General features: G+C 30.8%; 1 protein-coding gene across 2 annotated transcripts in view; it reads left to right on the top strand.

Annotated features, from left to right (window-relative positions):
• Positions 1–2,787: 2,787 nt before the first annotated feature.
• The window catches only part of LOC116766730 (fasciclin-1), a 47,950-nt gene continuing 30,048 nt past the window's right edge, over positions 2,788–20,689 (top strand). The window contains exon 1 of one of the 2 annotated variants that reach the window (XM_032656802.2): positions 2,788–2,989. In XM_032656802.2, coding sequence (XP_032512693.1) covers positions 2,885–2,989 — 105 coding nt within the window. In that variant the 5' untranslated portion in view covers positions 2,788–2,884. The remainder of the gene's footprint in view (positions 2,990–20,689) is intronic. The other variant, XM_032656804.2, reaches the window with a different exon arrangement.

Raw genomic sequence — 20,689 nt, 5'->3', positions numbered from 1 at the left:
TAACAATAAAAATAGATTTTAAATAATAAATTATTTACGTCACTTTAAATGAAATAAGTTACTGCACGACATAAAATATTGGTAACTATAAATGCGTGAATATAGTAAACAAAATAAATATTAGTTTAAAAAAACTAAAAAACACGCTTTTTATAGAAAACCGAAATAAAAAATAGAAAATATATTTAAATTAAGAAAATAGTGTAAAAATTTCGATAAATATAAATTAATAATAGTGTGAATAAAAAAAATGTATTTTATTTTTAAAAAAGCGTGGAGTACATGGTGTCAATAGTTATAAATATTTTATTGACAGATATGAGTAGAGTGATTATCATTTCGATAATATCTTAAAAAGCACCCCACGCTTTCTTACCTTATCGACTATAGATGAAAATTATATAAATTTACAAAAATCACTTTTTTTTGCAAATTGAAAAATGGAATAATTTTATCAAATTAGTGTATTGTCATCGGTCCTCGATAAATCTACAAAGTTTGAACGAAATCTGGCCGTTTAAAGTGGGTCAATATCACGCCCAAAGAAGTCAGTTACAAACAAACATACAAACATACATGTGAAGCTAATTAAAAGGTAATAAAAAGCAATATTTTCTTTTTTTTTTTTTCATAAATAAACCTAAACAACAGCCTTTGAAATAAATTGGTTTTTGTAAAGCTTTTTTCAAATTTACTTTGATTTTAAATTTTACCTATATTAGAACATACTTTTGGTAAATACATATTTCATTAATTTTAAATTTTACTTATAGATACATTTAACAATTTAATTATTGATGAAATTTTGATAATTCTACCGCAATTCGTACCAAATCTCATTAGCTTTTAAATTCGATTCCATAATTGTACTTCATTTGCATATCAAAATTAATAAAAAAATATATATCTATGCGAAAGCAGTGCCACGTTTAATATTTATATTAGATCTGCCAGATATGCTTAAATATTCATCACCCCTAATATATTCGTTAGCTATAATATAACAGTAGTAAACTAGACATGGTTTTTGAAATAAATAAACTTAATCTCAAAAACTAATTAAAATAACAAAGACTATATATATAATATTATTTTAATAGTAACGGAAAGGAGTTATATCCGTTGGAGTGAAAGGTTGCTAGATGAAGTTGATAAAATTGAATTATTAATGCCTAGTTGGAGACATCTGATAATATTCCATATAAGGATTCTGCTCTCACAAAGGATGGTATGAAAACATAACAACTTTTAGTTGAGTGTCTCGAGATAAATGCTCTAAAGTTGTTTCAATCAGTCTCTTTTTTATTCCTCCACTGAATCTCCATCCTCCAAAAAAGATTGGGTACTTCAACAACCGTCTGAATCAGATTGTTCGTCCTTATACTGAAAACTATTGTACCTACGTATACAAGACAACCAACAAAACTTTACTTGTTTCAGCTCTTGGGATTTGATAAGGATATAAAAGTTGATTTATGAAAAAATAGACCAGATATTTAAAAATTAATTAAAATAGCCTACCTCTTTGTACTGTTATATTAGAACAATACTATTACCATATAGGATTGAATTGATACCGATTTTGAACAAGTATTTTATTAGGATTTTGTACTTAGTTAATCTTAGTTTGCATCAATATCTCTGCTCTAAGAAAAGAATACGTTCAAATGTATTTGTTTTATATCTCTAGCTAAGACCTAGAGGTGTCAAAAAGTTTCCTTCAAATAGATTATAATAACACTTAAAGACAAAATCACAAGTTGAAATAAGATGTCGTCATGCTTGTATCGTCTGTGGCACGTTAGATCCTCAGGTAAACGGATCCTTTATAAAAACAAGGAACAATTGGCCAGCTTTGGTCTCGAATTTTAAATAGTTTCCTGTGAGCGGTAATACGTTTAAGTTATTTGAAGAGCTAATCTTGAATATATTATAACACCTTTATAAGGACGTCATGTCGACTTTAAAAGGTTCCGCATGTGACAATATTAACTAAGAGTCTATTTCTAAACGCTAAGTAAGAAAAATTATTCTTTAAATGGTTTTAGCAGCGGCAATGTCTACCCCATTAAAAATAAATGCTGTTTCCGAGTACATTAGAGTACAGCGAGTGAACGTATTATAAGGTTAGTTTTCTGTGTATTTTCATGTTGAATTAACTTATTTCTTTTATAAATTATTATATATTTGTCATAAAAACGGTTACATAACGTGATGTGTATTGAAAAAAAATTATGACACAAATTCAAAGGTAGCAATGAAATTATATGTTTATTGTTTCGATTCGTGATGTTAATCATTGCAATAATTAAAATGAAGCTCGTGCTTAACAATTACACAAAAAGTTTTTAATGTTTTGCAATTTATGTAAATACGTTCGTGCAAATAAGCCACGTTTACAGGCTATATTGTAATCCCGCTGTTTTTGCGGGTCTTGTTTATTTAATGTTGCATAAGTATAATTTGCGCTTGACCGGACTCTTTTGTTTTTCTTGATAAATTTATTTTGTAATAGAATATTTAAAAAAAGTTAGTTTTGTAAACGTTATTACATATTGTATTTATTGAATTTGAGCTCGATATAAGTGAAACAAGTTTTTAAATCAAAACCATTACTTACTATTGTGACTAATTGATGCTCGTATAGCAAATAATCTAAGTAGTACTTGGCTAGTTCGTTTGGCCAGTATACCACCGTTATTTTGAATCAACCTCTATAAGACCAGTGTGACCAGAATGTGAGAGGGAGACAGACATACACGTCGACGGTTGTTCGTGCCTCCCTCAGGCGCGGCATTTAGCGACGAGCTTCGTCTCTTACCGCGCGAAACTCGCTACTTGCTGGCAGATGTTACCGCGAGTTTATTAAAGTGATCATATAACAATGGGTTTACTATATGTGTTTATGTTTGTTATGGTGGCCGGAGTTGTGGCAGATAGGAAACCCACCATCGCTGAGAAACTGAGAGAGGATACGGATCTGTCGCAGGTTTGACAAACTTTTTAACAACTTTTACAACTTACGCCTCTCTCTATATAAGAATTTTGATCATTAAGAACAAGATTTTCCACTCACTTTGTTATTTCATCATTTATCCTGATAGTTAAAAAAGAAAAATTTTGTAGGAAAAGTTACGCTAATATCGTCCAAGTATCTATTAAGTTCACTTTTCAAAAGTTAGTAGAAAAGCGATATAGCTGGTGTTTTTTATTATTCACACTAAGAAGTACGGCGTGTAACAGTTCCGCCGTAGTATTGTCTTTTGAGGCTTCGAATATCAAACTTTCAATTGAAATTCCGACATAAGTTTAACATTTGAATCTTATTTGATTGTCGAAAATATATTTTTGTTTTAAATTCCCACATGTACATATATATGTATGTATGAGATGTAATCCTGTTCAAAAATGAGGCTTTATTAATAAATGCTACTTAAAGTGAAAAGAACTGTAAAGTGATCTGATGAGAAAACTTTTTAAAAACTGTGTAAAACTTTTTGTTATTACCGCTTCTATGACGTAAGGAAAATACAGAAGAAAAACGCAAAATTTTATCGCCAATAATGAGATAATAATGACCGTGACCAGGCTATTTTCTCTTATATCGTTATTACTCACGAACAAGAACTAGCTGCAATAACAAAAACATTAATCGGAGAAAGTAATTTAAAAATTAACTATTTGATGTGATTTCCAAAAACAAAGCTATAACTTTGATATATGTACATTAATAAAATTCTCTTCCACTTATATAATTTCTAATACTTGGTGTTTATAGGGAATATAGATAAATTAAGGACTTTAATATTATCTTGAATAATCTTTACTCTATTTTTTGTTATTATTATTATTATTTTAAATGTAAAATACTAATAACGATGTCAGCAGCGTTAAAGCAGAAGGTACACTATCAATTTTGAGATGTCCATTTAATAGGCTTAATAAATATACACACTAAGCGAATTATATATTGAGACGGATCGATTTTAGTGAGTCATTTTGCTAACCAGCATTCTTATGCAATGAGCGTTCTAATATAATTTAACTTTGGAATTAATTTATAGTCCTAGCCTTAAATTACGCATAATATCTATTTGACAAATGTTTTACAGTAAGACGAGCAACTATTGAGATACTTTAAAGATTTAAAATTCATTCAAAATTTAAATCAAAATATAATTAATTTTATTAGGTTGGTAATGTTTTAAAAGGCACGTAACATTATCCATTTAATAAATATTATATATCATTTAAACTAGTAGTTTATTACGACTCCTGTTCAGATTATTAACGCGGCTATTATTCGTTGGATTAGCTGCAATGATTTAACACAATCAAGATACGTTGATAACGGCTAATTTCAATTTCAGTGCTTGATAAACTATTACAGTTTTGAATTATTATTTATTCATATATTATTTAATCGTTCTATAATAGAATTTACTGTTTATATTTTCTACTCCTTTCGTTTGGACAAAAGGATAAACGGTACAACACTACACATATTTCTAATCTTCAAACAGAACTGCTTAACTTATTTCGATAAAACTGTATAGCAATGCAGCTTATTTAAAATGGAAAAACATAAAAGATTATTATAAATTTTTATATGTACCTTTTACCCTTATGTAATGACCTCGTAATAGTCATGAAAGAAAAATTTCTCCTTAGACTTTTGAAAAGGCGTCAAGCTAAACAAGGTTAGGTGAAAATATTTTTCAAATGAAGGTGATAGTTTAGGAATTTCATGAATCAGACGGTGATGATAGATTTAATTCAGTTGAAATGAAAATAGACTTCATCAAATAAAGGGATGGTTCATTACATTAGAGTGTAAAAATCTAGTTTCACTGGAAAAAAGAAAGGATGCTTTTGTGTGGATAAAAAAAGCTAGTCCTTCAGATGGCGTAGATGTCTGCTTTGAGATTATTTACATTTTAAAGATTCCTTTTTTAAATTTAAAGCTATCACTAAGTCATCAATGCGGTTGTTTTGAAATAAAATTGTTTATAATTTCATAGTTGTAGTTGTAAATTTATAAATACAGACATCTTTATAATGTTGTGTAAAATATGGACTGAATCACCTGTGCCCTAACAAATTAATTAACAGGAATAGCTGAAATAAATAAAAATGTTACGTCACCATATTAAAATATCTGATCACTTCCTTTTCACTATGTTCTGATAAATTCTAATAGTGTCTAAATCACACTACATATTTAATAAACGTGCAAACATTTAAATCAATATTTTACGTAGCCTGATTAGACAATGTTTGAATTTATTAAGTAAATTAGTTTTAATTTAATAAATCTAATTTTGATCTAAGTTAACAAAATCGTCTTAAGGATATTGGGGTCGGAATAATCTAATTAAGTTAAATGGTGATGATTACTGAGTTACAGAGACACGTGATCGAACATATTCAGAATATAAAACAAGCTTATCTAATTAGAAAGTAAGAAAATAAAAAAAATAAAATCAATCAATAATCACAAATCTAAATAAGAGGCCTATAAATTTATATCTTGCAGTTCAATGAAATGCATGTAATACTTAACTCCCGTCTTAATTGGACAGACGTCTCAAATGGCTACATCCGTTCGTTCGAAGTTACCTCAATATTACAGAGGACGTATCTTATTGCCTTCTTATGTCCTTAGCAGCTGACTTTGGTAATATCGGCACTGATTACTTTTGGGGACGCTCGTTACATTAAAGATTTTAGAATGTACTCGTAAAATTACTAATAACTGTTGATATTGTTTCTGATTCACCTTCTGATTATAAATAATTTGGATATTTATTAGCTATTTATTTATTGGAATTTAAATGGCGGCAACGTTACTGTATTATTTTGAATACTCTTATCGTGCCTGGAATAATATAATATTAAAATATGCCCTAATAGAAAACTACGATTATGTAATACGCGAGAACTATTGAATTAATTTAAAGCATTAATAATGCACTTTGTAAAAAACAATGTTCTATAAAATAGTCTTATTAAAACGGTTAAACTAAATTCAAATAATCTAAATTGTATCACAAATTTACCTCTGTATGAATTTATATTTTCCGAAACCAATGTTTTGTTAAAATATAAATCTTAAGTAACGGCATCTCTGCTTCTACTGTTGCGCATGTTTTGAAAGCAAAACATTTTATTTTTAAAAGAAGAATTGCAATCGGAGTAATATTTATTTATTTTTGTCAAAAATTCTATGATGAAATATAAATAAATATTTTTAAAAATAAAACTATACACATACTTTGTTGAGATAGTACGAAGTTACGTGAGTAGTGCCACCTGGCAGATGATATGTGAAACGTTTAATTATGTTAGTTGTCAACATGCGTTCGCCTGAATATCATTGTAATATCTTTGTCTTATTAAAATATAATAATATTCGTATAAATATCGCCTCTTTATACATAATCCTACAGGTTATGGGCCCAGTGAGTGAAAAACAATCGATTTAGTGCATAAAAGACTAGATTTGAAGTGATTGGACGCTAATGTATTTTGTCGTAAACAAAGTTATAAACGCGCCGTTGCCGTGTCTATGCAAGTGAAGATAACGACTTACGGGTTATGTTTCCTTTGTGCTAATTACTGTGCCGAACTATTTACGAAGATATTATTTATTGTTGCGGTGTTTATATTCTTATTAAGTTGAAGAAGCTTATAATTATGGCTGCATCTATTAAAATCGATCAACTTACTGGTGATAATTATGACACATGGAAGATACATATGCGAGCTATTCTCAAAAAGAATGATCTATGGGAGTATGTATCAGGTGCGATCTTAAAACCGTCACCGAGTGACCCCAAGTATGCAGAATGGATAAAAATGGACGGCAAAGCTGAGTCAGACATTTTATTAGCGGTCAGTTCAAGCGAGTTAGCTGCATTAGATGGCTTAGAAAGTTCCAGAGCCATTTGGGATAAACTGAAATCCATGTACCAGTCAAGCGGGCCGGCGAGAAAAGCCTCATTATTGAAGAAACTGGTATTGACGCGAATGCGAGAAGAAGATGACCTAAAGAAGCACATCGCAGATTTTTTCGATGCTGTTAAGAAGCTGAGAGAAATTGGTTTAATAGTTATAGACGAACTGCTAGCCATTTTATTGTTATACAGTTTGCCAGATTCGTTTGCTATGTTCCGGACGGCGATAGAATCACGCGACGATTTACCCTCAACTGAATCGTTAAAGGTGAAAATTATTGAAGAATTCGAAGGTCGTAAATCCCAAACGGTTGACCAGGGTGCTATGTTTGTAAAGCGTATCAATAAAAACGCCAATCTGAAGAAGAATTATGATAACCATGGCCGTAAAGCTTATGTTGAATGCTATCGGTGTGGTCGGCGTGGACATATAGCGAGAGATTGCAAGGTCAAGTTTACGGGCAAGCATAAGAAGAGTGCACAGCAATTAGAACGCAATGGCGATAATGAGCGAAAGACAACGATGTTATTGAGTACTACAGAAGATGTATTACTTGGTGAGAAAATAAATCCTATTTGGTGCATTGATAGCGGTTGCACGGGTCATATGTGCAATGAGAAGCAAATGATTAAAGATTTTACGCATTTAAACTCTGAACTAAATTTGGCTAATAGTGAGAGAACGCAAATCACCGGCACGGGTAAAGTAAGCATTTCAGTAGATACGGGCAGTGAAGAACGACAAATTAATTTACAAAAAGTATTCTATGTATCGGATTTACGAACCAATTTATTATCAGTAGCGAAAGTGACAGATCACGGGTTCGAGGTTCATTTCAAGAAAAACGGTGCAACTGTACGTGACGAAAATGGGAAGATTCATTTGCGTGCAGATCGTGTTGGGAATTTATACCATGTGCGTATGAGTCAAAATACTGCGAGTAAAGTTGAAAATATGAAAAAATCTATTGACATTTGGCATCAACGTCTTGGACATCTCAATGAGCGTGACTTGAAGGCTATGATGAAGAGTGGTCTAGTATATGGCTTAACATTTAATGATAATGAAAAATTGTCTGAATGTGATATATGTGCAAGTGAAAAACTGGCATGTGTACCTTTTCCAAAGTCGAGCGGACAGCGTACAACCGAGTTATTAGAAATCGTGCATAGCGACGTTTGTGGTCCAATGAAGACTCAGTCTTACGGAGGTAAAAGATATTTTGTCACATTCATCGATGACAAATCTAGATGGTGTGAAGTCTACTTTGTGGCGAGTAAAAGTGATGTCTTCAATGTTTTTAAAACATTTAAGGCCTATGCAGAGAAACTAACGGGTAAGAAGATAAAGAATCTTCAGTCTGATAACGGCCGTGAATACGTGAACAACGAGTTCGATGACTTTTTGAGGCGAGAAGGTATTAGAAGGAGACTGACAGCGCCTTATACGCCCCAACAAAATGGGATTGCTGAAAGGAAAAACCGAACATTGGTTGAAATGGCACGATGCATGATGCGTCAAGCAGGAAGCCCTCCAGCGTTTTGGGCAGAAGCGATTAACACTGCTAATTACGTTAGGAATCGATGTCCAACTACTGCTTTAAACGGCGAGATACCATTTACAATATGGAAAGGAAAGAAACCTACTGTAATATTTATGAATATATTCGGTTCTAAAGTATATTATAAGGACAAGGGAAAGCAGAGAGGAAAATTTGAATCAAGTTCACAGTCAGGAATTTTAGTGGGTTATGATAGTCAATCCAAAGCCTATAGAATACATGACCCTACAACAAGAAAAATTGTTATTACTCGTGATGTGAAGTTCTTGAATGAAGTGTTTTTTAGACATGAATACAAAGAAATACTTGATGAAGAAGAAAATATAGATAGTGAACAAATAGATATAGAATTGAATGAGCCTGTTTCGGGTAATAATACGAAGAGCGATTACCGAAAAATACTAAGAGTAAAGAGAGATGGAGTTAGAGCTAGAAGGTCACTTGACAGAGTAGAAGAATCAGATTTTGATAGAAATGGAAGACATTTTGATAGAAAAAGAATCGCAACTGTTTCTTGGAAAGAATTGATAGACCCCCCAAAAAGAGGAAAAGGAAGGCCGCGTCTAATTCGTACTGGTATGGCGGGCAGACCGCGAAAGATGTATAATTTATCTCAAGAAAATAGCGATAGTGAGAATGAATCTGAAGTTAGAGATGAACAACTAAGTGCAGGAATAGCAACGATAGAACCGATGACATGGAATGAAATAGAAGATAGTGATGACTTAAAATCATGGCAAATTGCCCTAGAAGATGAGATCCTAGCGCAACTAAAAAATAAAACGTGGGAAATTGTACCACGACCGAAACAGAGAAAAGTTACTGGAAGTCGACTTGTTCTTAGTACTAAAAGTACAGGCAAGAAAGTACGTCTCGTCGCAAAAGGATGTTCTCAACGGCCAGGGGAGGATTTTCATGAAACCTCGTCGCCTGTAGTAAGGACTTCATCAATAAGACTCATTGCTGCTTTGTCAGCAGAGCTAGGACTAGAGATCCACCAGATGGATGTTGTAACAGCTTACCTGAATGGTACACTTGAAGAAGAGGTGTACATGGAGGTGCCTGACCAACTAAGCGATGTATTAGATAGAGTACTCGCAAATGAGAAAGTTGGGTCACAGAAAAGAACAGTAACAGAGAAGAATATACTGAAGACAGCTAAAAGTTGGAATGATGCTTTGAATGGATGTGTTAACAGTGTATGTTTGTTGAAAAAGTCTCTGTATGGTTTGCGTCAGTCTGGATTGCAGTGGCATAGAGAATTAGTGAGAAAATTAAAGGACTGTAACTTTGAAGGGTTGCAGCAGGATCCGTGTGTGTTTGTTGCACAAAAGGGTGAGCGAATCATGTTAATTGGTATATATGTAGATGATATTATTCTGGCGACGGATGATGTTGATTGGATGTGTGATATAAAGAAAAGTTTGTCATCAGCATTTGAAATGAAAGATATGGGTAAGATAAGTAATTGTTTGGGTATAGAATTTAGTCGTGATAATGAAAACAGAGTGTATTTAAATCAGAAATTGTATGTGAATAAACTATTAGAGCGTTTTGGTATGAGTGAATGCAAGTCTGCCATCACGCCTCTGGATGTTAATGTTAAATTAGTAAAAAATAAGTGTGTAAATCATGAAATAATGGAACAATATCCGTACCAAAGTTTGATAGGTGCCTTAATGCACCTTGCTGTATCAACCAGGCCTGATATTGCATTTGCAGTTAACTATTTAAGCCAATTCAATACTAGTTATGATATAGAACATTGGAAGGCTGCTAAGCGTGTATTAAGATATTTAAAAGGTACAGTAGATTATGGATTGATGTATGAGAGGACAGGCTTACCTTTGTTTGGAGTGGTTGATGCAGACTGGGGTGGAAATACAGTGGATCGTAGATCCTATTCTGGTTTCGCATTTATTTTAGCCGGTGCTCCCATTAGCTGGGAGGCACGCAAACAGCGGACTACTGCTTTATCAAGCACTGAGGCCGAATATATGGCTCTTTCCGAAGCTACTAAGGAAGCTATATACCTTCGTGATATTTTAGTTAATATTGGGATGGAGTGTAAAAGTGTTGTGTTATTCAATGATAATCAGGGTGCCATGAAATTAGCTGAAAATAAGAATTACCATTGTCGAACAAAACACATTGATGTGAGGCACCACTTTATTCGCGACATGTACGAACAAGGTGTAATTGATCTTAAATATTTATGTACTAATCGAATGCCTGCTGATGTTTTCACTAAAGGTTTGAATGGGACCAAACATCATGAATGTATACGCAATTTAGGTATGGTCGATAAATGTATGTAAAGACTCAGGTTAATATAAGACTCACGACTTCGAGGGGAGGTGTTGAGATAGTACGAAGTTACGTGAGTAGTGCCACCTGGCAGATGATATGTGAAACGTTTAATTATGTTAGTTGTCAACATGCGTTCGCCTGAATATCATTGTAATATCTTTGTCTTATTAAAATATAATAATATTCGTATAAATATCGCCTCTTTATACATAATCCTACATACTTTTTATGTTATTGAATAACGGCTATAAATCTCTAGCTTCTAAAATATTTCTCTTGTTACATGCTCCAAGAAGCAATTATTGTAGACAACGGCCCCTTGTCAATTAGTGGCCAGTTTAATTTTATTCGAGCTTCCTCTTGGGATCAGATTTAAAGTTGTTACAATAAAGTGATAACATTTGTATGTATTAAATTTACAATAAGACTCTGAAAATACAACATTTTCTTTATTGATATGGTTTTATATAATTATTTGTTATTCTCATTAGCCAAAAATGCTGTCAGTTCAGACAAGGGCTCTCTTAAATGTAAATTATCTCGGTATCAAGTTATTCATTGAATACGCACTGAGTTCAACACACGCCTATTAGCATCCAATAATACGTATTCCGTGACTATACTATCTTCATTGAACATTTTATTATATATATGTTAAATTAAATTGTATGGCTCACTTGACATTACTCTATTATACTATTACTTTAAATTCTATAACTAAAAAATATTATTTTATTTTATATTAATGTTTTTGCATATGTAGTAATATTTTTGTATTTTGTTAATCATCCTTAAGGTGACTTTAAATAAATTTTACTTTTAATTAATCTTTCTCGCTATTTTGCTCAATAAAGTTAGTGAGGTCTTAATTTCTGCACTAGGCTTTAAGTCATTACATACATGGTTATTTCAGATAAGAGAGAATTATAAGTAAATATAATTGGATATCAATGCAATTTTATGAGTAAGTTTGTGTAAAACTTGTGAAAATTTTTAGGCATAGTGAATTTTAAATTTATTTATAAACCATATGCCTGTAGTGATAAGAGTTATAATTAATTGTTTGTGTAATCAAGATATAAAAAAAAAAATTAACCAAGTACTTATTTGATGATAGTGAGAAGGTGCTTCGGACATAAAAATAAAATTGAATCAGTTACAAGCTAATAAACACAAATTTTATTGCATATTAATTGTCACTAATTCAAACAAAAATTGTCGTGACAGTATCCCGTCATCGTTTCCTGTGTTCCTGGAGGTGACAAATGTTGAATTCAATATAACCCTGGATGCGGGCGGCTGATAGCTCTTTGTTATTCCAAACTCGTACCACTATTCTGTAATACATCCTAAAATATTTGAGATATGTACTTTGTTTTATTTGAAAACACTATTGGTATTTTAATGGTCTATTAAATATCATGTCACACACATGAGTTTTCTTGTTCGATGACGTCACGTTAGTGTAGTTTCGAACCTAGGAAGCTAAAATCATTACTTAATAGACATCGCATGCTAGCGGCCATAGAGCAACTCTAAAGGTCAATCTAAGGGAACATCACATCCTTATACTATGATTAAACTTAAGTCGTTAGTTTCATATGGATACAAGTTGTAATTGACTTTTAACTTTAGATCTTGCAAAACAACATTTTCGTTCTAATATCATGTTGATATAATCAAGACCGTGGAAAGTGGAGGAGTTTGAGCAGAAAGGCAGACCCTGGCTAATGCTGGGATAAATTGCCAGGAAGAAGAAGAAGAAGATTACGTTGATATAATAATTATACTTCAATATATTAAACATAACAAAAAATTAAAAATATTTTTTTGTTTTACAAAAGTATATAATTGTTAGTAACTTGATAAGGCTAGAAACGGAGAAACTATTTTTTGACCTGTCTGCATTTAGTTACATGAATTATTATCTCTATAACTTACCCCTCATATAAGAGAATCTGAATGTTAAATTCAAATCATTAAGTTCAATAAAAGTAACCTTAGTTTATTTTAGAGTTTTATGCTCACATAAAAGCTCTGTAAATAAATATGTATGTGTTTGTCAGGTTAATATATCTTCGAGATCGTTATTCATTCAAATCGTGTGTGGAATAAAAGTGTACTTACGAATTTGAGATACAAACTTTGAAATTCAAGAAAGGGTTGTACTCTCTAACGTCTTTGTAACATCAAAATTGTTTTTTCGTCGTTTTTTACAGACAACCTTTTATAAATAAAATGTTCATTCTATATTTCTTTACTTTGACAATTGTTAAGCAAAAAATTTGAGAGGTATAATTAAATGGTCGGTTGAAGAACTTTCAATGGAAAAAAAAAACAATAGTAATGAATAACAAAATTCGGATATCGAATTTATACCTCGCCGTAGAAATTTATGGATGAAATAGTCTATACAAGTACTTGTTTACGACGCACCGATAGCTTACTAAATTATAAATTCTCAACAAAACTATTCTAGACTGGAGATAACTATTTAAATTTTATAAAATCAACTTCACCAATAATAGTCTCATCGATAAATAATTAAATATTGTATAACTATTATAATAACTATGAATTAAAATTGAAACATGTTCCTTTTTCTTTACGATTCAATCATATTAAAACGATATAAGGGTACCAGAAATGAATTAACGGAAATTTTTTTTAGATTCAGGTAGAAAATTTGAGACAATATTGTTTTATAGTGATTATGCAAATTGATTTTCTGCCAAATCGCCAGAGCTTTAGCTTTATAGCCACGATTCTCGGACGAGATCCCATTTATAAAGTCAATTACTTATAAGAGAACTAGATTATAGATGTTTATAAAAAACGGTAATATTTTACAGTAATTTGTTTCCTATTCATTTCAGATAATGGAAACTATGATAAATTATTTATCCGATACCCCAAGACTTAGGATGAACTTTATTTATACATCCCGTTTATTTTTTATTTAATGTTTTCCATTGTTCCAATATTCTGAGACTTAATAACTGTTATTAAAAATTATATTACGTAACGACGCAATAAAACTATTGATTAAAAAATATTTTTACTTTAATGTTTGTCCGTGCATCATTATTACAAAAGGGTGACGTCAAAGTAACGTCACTAAGTGAACAAAGAATAATGCTTAAAGTTGAAAGAATATAATTCCAACAAACAATGGAATAAAGGCTATATTTTATTTTATCTTCTTTTTAATAATGATCTTAAAATAGATAGAATTTACACAAATGATGCCACAGAATAAAGGAAAAGGTTTAATCAAAATTTTAAATGTTAGAAAGGGTTACCGAGATTTAGGTGAGACGTAGTTATAAAAATGACATGTCTGTTTAGCCGCACACAGAACACCTGGGATTTTGTTAATTTTTTAAATAATTGTATAATTATAATTAGGTGTAGTCTACAACTCTTCAACTATTCATTCGCGAGATGACTTTCTTTTTTTAATTAAATTTATTCGGCCATGTTGGACTTTTAACAACAACGTGACGGTAAAAACTTCAAAAAAATATTATTATCATAAACAAAAAAGAAATAAGTATTCTTATATACCTAAAGTTATGTCAGTCTTCGAATTGTTTTCTGATGTAAAGACATATATATATATATATATATATATATTATATTAGGTACATGTTTTAATGCGAAATTCCATCAATCAGATATAAAACGTAAATGCGAATAAAAGCGTGGATCTTGTTATGTGAAGCATTGTGTAATTGGATGGAGTATAACTTAAGCTGTACGTGACTACTGCACATCGCACAAATCACACGAACTCCTTGCACATTGCAGTACGTATACTATTGTCTTACATCCATTGATTTATCATAACAGCCCCTTGTAAAGCCGCTGAAGGAATACTTTGCCGTTCTAATAAAGGCCTCACCACACTTGAACGCTTTGCTGAACATTTCGTTAAGGGAAGAATCGTTTATTCTCCGTTCGTGAGATATATCATTTTTGGTGTGATAACTTTTCCTGTTGTATTTTATGTAGCGTGATTTATCCTTAAATTATATCATTGGGTTTTGAGACTATTTGCTTACGTATCATTATTTTTTATTGCTTATCGCAGTTTGATATATAAAATTCAAATCAAAGAGCCTGAAGCTGCAAAATATATTTTTTTTATTTATCATTTAAATTAAAAAAAAAACAGTTAAAATATTCTAATAAAAACCTACATATTAAATCAAACGACACATTAAATATCAATTTATAACAGATAGTTCACAAAAATATCCACAATGAGAGCTATCTTCCCGCTGAATTAAAAATTTGCTTACGGACCATTGAAACTGTCATCTTTTCTAATTTATAGACGATTCACCCTACCCATGTCAACAAAAGTAGATGAGCCGTGATCCGTAAACATTTCATGTGAAAGAGCATTTCTAATACAGAATTATTCGCATGAGAACAGTAATATCTTTATATTTGTTGATATCTGAAATACTTTTATTTTCTTTTTATATATATTTTGTTCGTGTTATACATATCAGAAGCGACCGTCAAGGGGAGCGGTACTTTAGCTTTCCTTTGACAGTCGTGATTTGATTCTGGACCTTAACAAATATTTGAAAAATAATTCGGAAATGTGTTTGTTGAAGATTAGATTACGTTATTGGAGAAGTCTAATAGAAAATTCATTTTTTCCGAAACTTGACGGTTTCAAGTCACTTCACTGTTTTAAAAATGAGATAAATACTGATATAAATTATATTATTGATTACTAACTGAACTTCTTTATAGGAATTCGATACTAAGGTTTAATTTAATTTCGTAAATGTCTCGTTTTAACTAAAATAATGTTATTAAAAAAACGACACTTTATATTTCAAGTTAGGCTCTGGACGTCGTGACTGTAATATTTCAGTGATTTAATTATTTAACGTTCTCAAGGCGAGTAACATGAGAATCATAATTAATGAGGACGATAGCATTTCTTAACTTTACCGTCGTTTTAAAAAATGTGATTTCAGTTCACTCTACAATTACTCACTTTTCTATTTACTACTACTATTATTTTTATTTATTTTTTTTCTTTTTAACACCTTATTTTTGTTTGTTTATGAATAAATGCAAACTTTTTTAGATCGATATTCATTCTGAATGATCCATAAAACAAAATGAAAATGCACCAAAATATGTTTAAGGAAAGCAACAATAATTAATTTAAAATTATGTCATTAAAAATATTAAAATTTCATATAATATTTTTTCTGGAAGAAGAGAAAAGAAAGGGTCTTAGGGTTTTGAAAATGACTACTAGCGCGTGGAATTGAAACATGTAAACGCCATAACAGATAAGAGAATAATTCTTTGTACTAACAAGTAGTTTCTTTTTTATTTATTTAAAAATGTTGTTACCTTATAAAAATTAAGGCAATGTGCTTCATTATTACTATTATGCTATTTAAAGACAGTAAATTTTCACAAAGTTTGTCTCTGGGCAATATACTCCCCCGTTTTTAATTGATCCTAAGGACTTCAAATACAACGATTTTCGCAAAAACTGTGAAACGCAGTGTCTATAACGTCGAACGTTGAAGATGCTCGTAACTCGCTATGTATATCTTCAAATATTTTATTTGTCTTCTCTATATTTTAATAAAAGTCTTAATTAAGTCGTAATTACTTTATAGATTATATATTTGACATCATTTATATTATATATTGAGTCAAGTAATATAGTTTAAGGTATGACACTTATAAATGATCTGCCTCACATTTAAGGAACAAACTAAAGTTCAAACAAATTATTAGAAGTTAATGCTTTAAGCTCCTTCAAATACTTTTCGCAGTACCTTTCCGTGATACCACGTTTTATTATGTTTATAGGCTAAAGAATTCCTAAAACGTCACAGATGTTAATATTAATAGCACATTTTCGGCCATAAAAGCTTCTAAATTACGTCAGATAGCTATCTCTCAGTGCTAAATTTATCCACATTCATTCAGGCTCTCTGTTTTAATCTAGTTCAAAACTTATTTGCTCACACATTAGTAGTAAATATAGGGTAATTATCATAACTTTAATCTTTATTTAAAATATTTTTGTCTACAATATAATGAATGCGTTATTTCAATAGCAGTTGTTTCGTTAACAATCAGCCGAACTATTAAAAAAATTAAGAGAGATTTTATTATTATTATTTTATATAGCCTGTATTGAGAGCTGAGTTAATATTAATAAAATAAAACATATCAGCCTTCAATACTTCAGTTAAACTAATAACTGTTATAAATGTCACTTTCTAAGGAGCAAGGTATTAGATTCGTGCAAATTGCCTGCTTGATTACAATATTAGCAATTTAGATGAAGGTCCATAACCCAGCTGTTGGTCTTTAAGCTAACAGCGTCGTCTTTGTAAATGTAAATGAAAATGCATATTTTAGGATACTACCGCAAACCAACAACCAGTAGTGGGGGTTACAATTTCTTATTAAGTTTATAATTCTTCTGTATTTGCATTGTTGTAAATTTACATCGTCGTTTCAGGGACGAATTAATATTTATGTTCATCCATTACAAAAAATGAGAAGAAAAATAGATTTCTTTTTAATTTTAAATATCACCGGTCAATACAATAAACTACTAAAATGATTTAACTTATAATAGTTATTACAAAGGCTTTAAAATAAACAATTAAGTGGGAGATAACGTTGGAATACATATTTCATGGAAATTACATATCAATGGAGATCCATTAAAATTTTATTGTATACCATTGTGCACTTGAACATTAATCACGATATTAAAGTTGATAAAACATAATGAATGTGAAATTAAAGGACATTCGTAACTATGTTAAATAAAATTATATTTAATTTATAGGTTAAATAAATATACCTAACAAGTTAAATTTATTCAGTCGTTTGGATAAAAAATATAAAATCGGTGAAGGTGAAGATTTTTAAAGTGTACTCACGCGTTGAAATCATCTTGAAAATTAGGTAGAGAATACAAAGAAAACTTTCGTTGAGATGGATTTTTATAAAAATCATATCAATAAAAGCAACATATCACTAATGTTTTACAATACATAGTTAGTTGTAGTTTTATATAGGATCCGAAGATGAAATATTTTTAATACAATTTTAAATAAAATGTGTAATGCTTGAACGCGGAATTCCAATATGTCTGAATCCGACCACGCATTGAATTTAATATCGACATGTTTGATCGTAGTTGGTACATATATTTGTCAAGCAAATCATTCGTTCGCTTTGTATCGAACCCTCAGATTTTACCCTTGTTTAGGTCAAAACAACATTAAAATGTTGCGTAAATCACTATTGTTATTCAATAAAAAGAATACCAGCTTATTGTCATAAAGAATTCTATGCGGGCTTACCATTGTTAGTAGCTAGATAATACATTTTTATTATAAGCAAATTCATAAGGATTGAGTCAATGTGATTTAGCTTTAAGGTGAAATCAAAATAACCTTTCCTTTTCTTATTGTTTTTCGATAAACAAAAAAGATAGACAGACAGATTTATTATGTTAAAAATTTTATATTTATAATTCTAACTTTCATAATGTTACATATTATCGACTTTATTCTGATAGTAAATATCCTGGCCAAATATGCTTGGACACTATTAAAGACGTCTCATAAAATGTTTCAATACGTGTCACGAGCATTTATCCATTACCTGAATGCACACAGACTAAATAATTTTAGAAATAATTATGTACATTAAAAGCGGCAGTTGCTACGTGCGTATATTTTCTGTGTTTTAAGCGGTAATATATCGGAAGCCCCTGAAGGACTTGTTCCGGTTTCGAGCCGCCCACTGATATGGCTTCCTTCTAACTTAGTGTCAGCAAATTTAATGACCGCACTAACAGTTGCGGATATCTGCGGTGGAGGTTGTATAGGTTTTTTATACGCTTAAAATACATTCATATACTGTGTTTACTGGAATGTGTATAATTTTATGAATATTTAAAATCGAACATAGATATCCTAGGGGAAATTATTCTCTATAATGTTTTTTTATAATATCAATATTTAAATATAGTTATATAATTCTTGTTTGTTGTACTTGGAGAAGCATTACTTCAGTCTAGAATAGATTTGGCTTCAAGAACAATCTATGCACATATCACGTTTCTGTCGGACCACTCAATCACTGTGGTTTTAGAATTTTTGGTCCGGATTATATTTTCCATAGGTATCATGAGTGTTATTTTTTGTTAAATGAGACCTTCAAATATATAATATCTATCAGAGTTAAACGTATAGCTATTACCAATATTGTCTGTCTCTTAACGTTCATCCTCCGAAATAATGCAGTTTACTTAGAACATGAAATATAATCCGGAGCACGGTTGGACGAGGGAGATAGGAGGGTAAGATATGATCCTTATATAAAAACGCTCAACAAGGCGTCTGTTGTCTGTCACTAGCATATAATGAATGCAGGGAGCGGTTCGATTGAAACGAATCAAGCGATCTTTCAAAGAAGAATTCTTAGTCGGTGGTCTGAATTAATTTTAATATTATAGTAATTTATTTGGACCTTGTATGTTTGATAAAATATTTTATGCTATATAAAATATCTTACCAAACATATGAGGTATAATATATAGAACATGTTATAGGTATTTGTAAGGAAAGTACTAAGAGAGCTTTCTAAATTTTGAAAACTATATAGGGTTTTAAATTTGTGCAAATCCCTGTAAAATTTACGTTGTACGATAACGCCCCAACAACCTTAAGTTAAGTGACCTGTGTAACCAGTGTTATTCTACGTGGAAGATTTCTGTTTTTTTTATGTAAAATTTTGTAAAATCTTACATTTTAAAACTAGCCTTATATGATTATTTATCACGTGATTACGATAGGTGTTAAGGTCATAATTCACTATAGTAAATAAAATTATGAAATATTAGAAAATAAATTTGATATAAAGGTTACTGTTTTTTAAATGTATTTCAGAGGAATTAATTAAACTATTTGTAACACTTTCATTCAAAATTAATTAATTATAAGATATTTAAAATCGTTAAAAACTATAATATTCAAAATAAATGAGAAATGTTGAACATAAAATTGCATTCTAAATTTACGAACTTGAATCATCATTCAGAACAATACTTTTGAGATACAACTCTCGTCTGAGGGCCCTGCTTAAGCCTACACTTATCCTACATTACGAGAGACCCTTTGTAAATTCATTCGTCGTTGTAGATACCTTAGCTCCAGCTCTCGTAGTCACTTCCTCTATCATCAAAAATATTATGTCTTATATTTCACTGCTAATAAGGAAGTCTTGGATAATATTAGTAAGATTTTCTGAATTGCCTATTGACAAAATTTAACTTTCAGTACGTAGTTAGTGCCTTAATTATTCAATTGCTGGCGTTTTATTCATAATCGTTTGCCTTTGATGCCTAACTCTAAAATAAAAAAACAACTTCGTACAAAAATAGACGTACCGTTCAACATCATGTTTAAATGATAAGGGTTGCCGAGTCTGAAACAAAAGTAACATTATATATGTACAGTCCCAGACATGTCTTACGAGGAGAAGCTTTAATTTTTGTCGGATAAAATATCTCTCATTTTGTAATCGACCGTTTTATTTTTATCTTTTAGAAATGTTTTGGCGCGGACGTAACATTTCTTGCAAAATTAATACAATGAACGTCACAAAACAAATAACGCGACGAGAAAACTCGGTAATTAAACATATTACCGGCGTAGTGAAAATCATACCTTAACAATAAAATTAATCTTAACATAATTTGCATATAACAATCCTCAAACAATAAGCATAGAAAATGAAATTAGTGCATTTTTAAATATGGCATCTGAAAATGAAGGCGAA

The sequence above is a fragment of the Danaus plexippus genome, chromosome 10 (assembly GCF_018135715.1).
Source record: "Danaus plexippus chromosome 10, MEX_DaPlex, whole genome shotgun sequence".
Classification (NCBI taxonomy): Eukaryota; Metazoa; Arthropoda; class Insecta; order Lepidoptera; family Nymphalidae; genus Danaus; species Danaus plexippus.
This window is presented reverse-complemented; position numbering and strand designations above follow the sequence as displayed.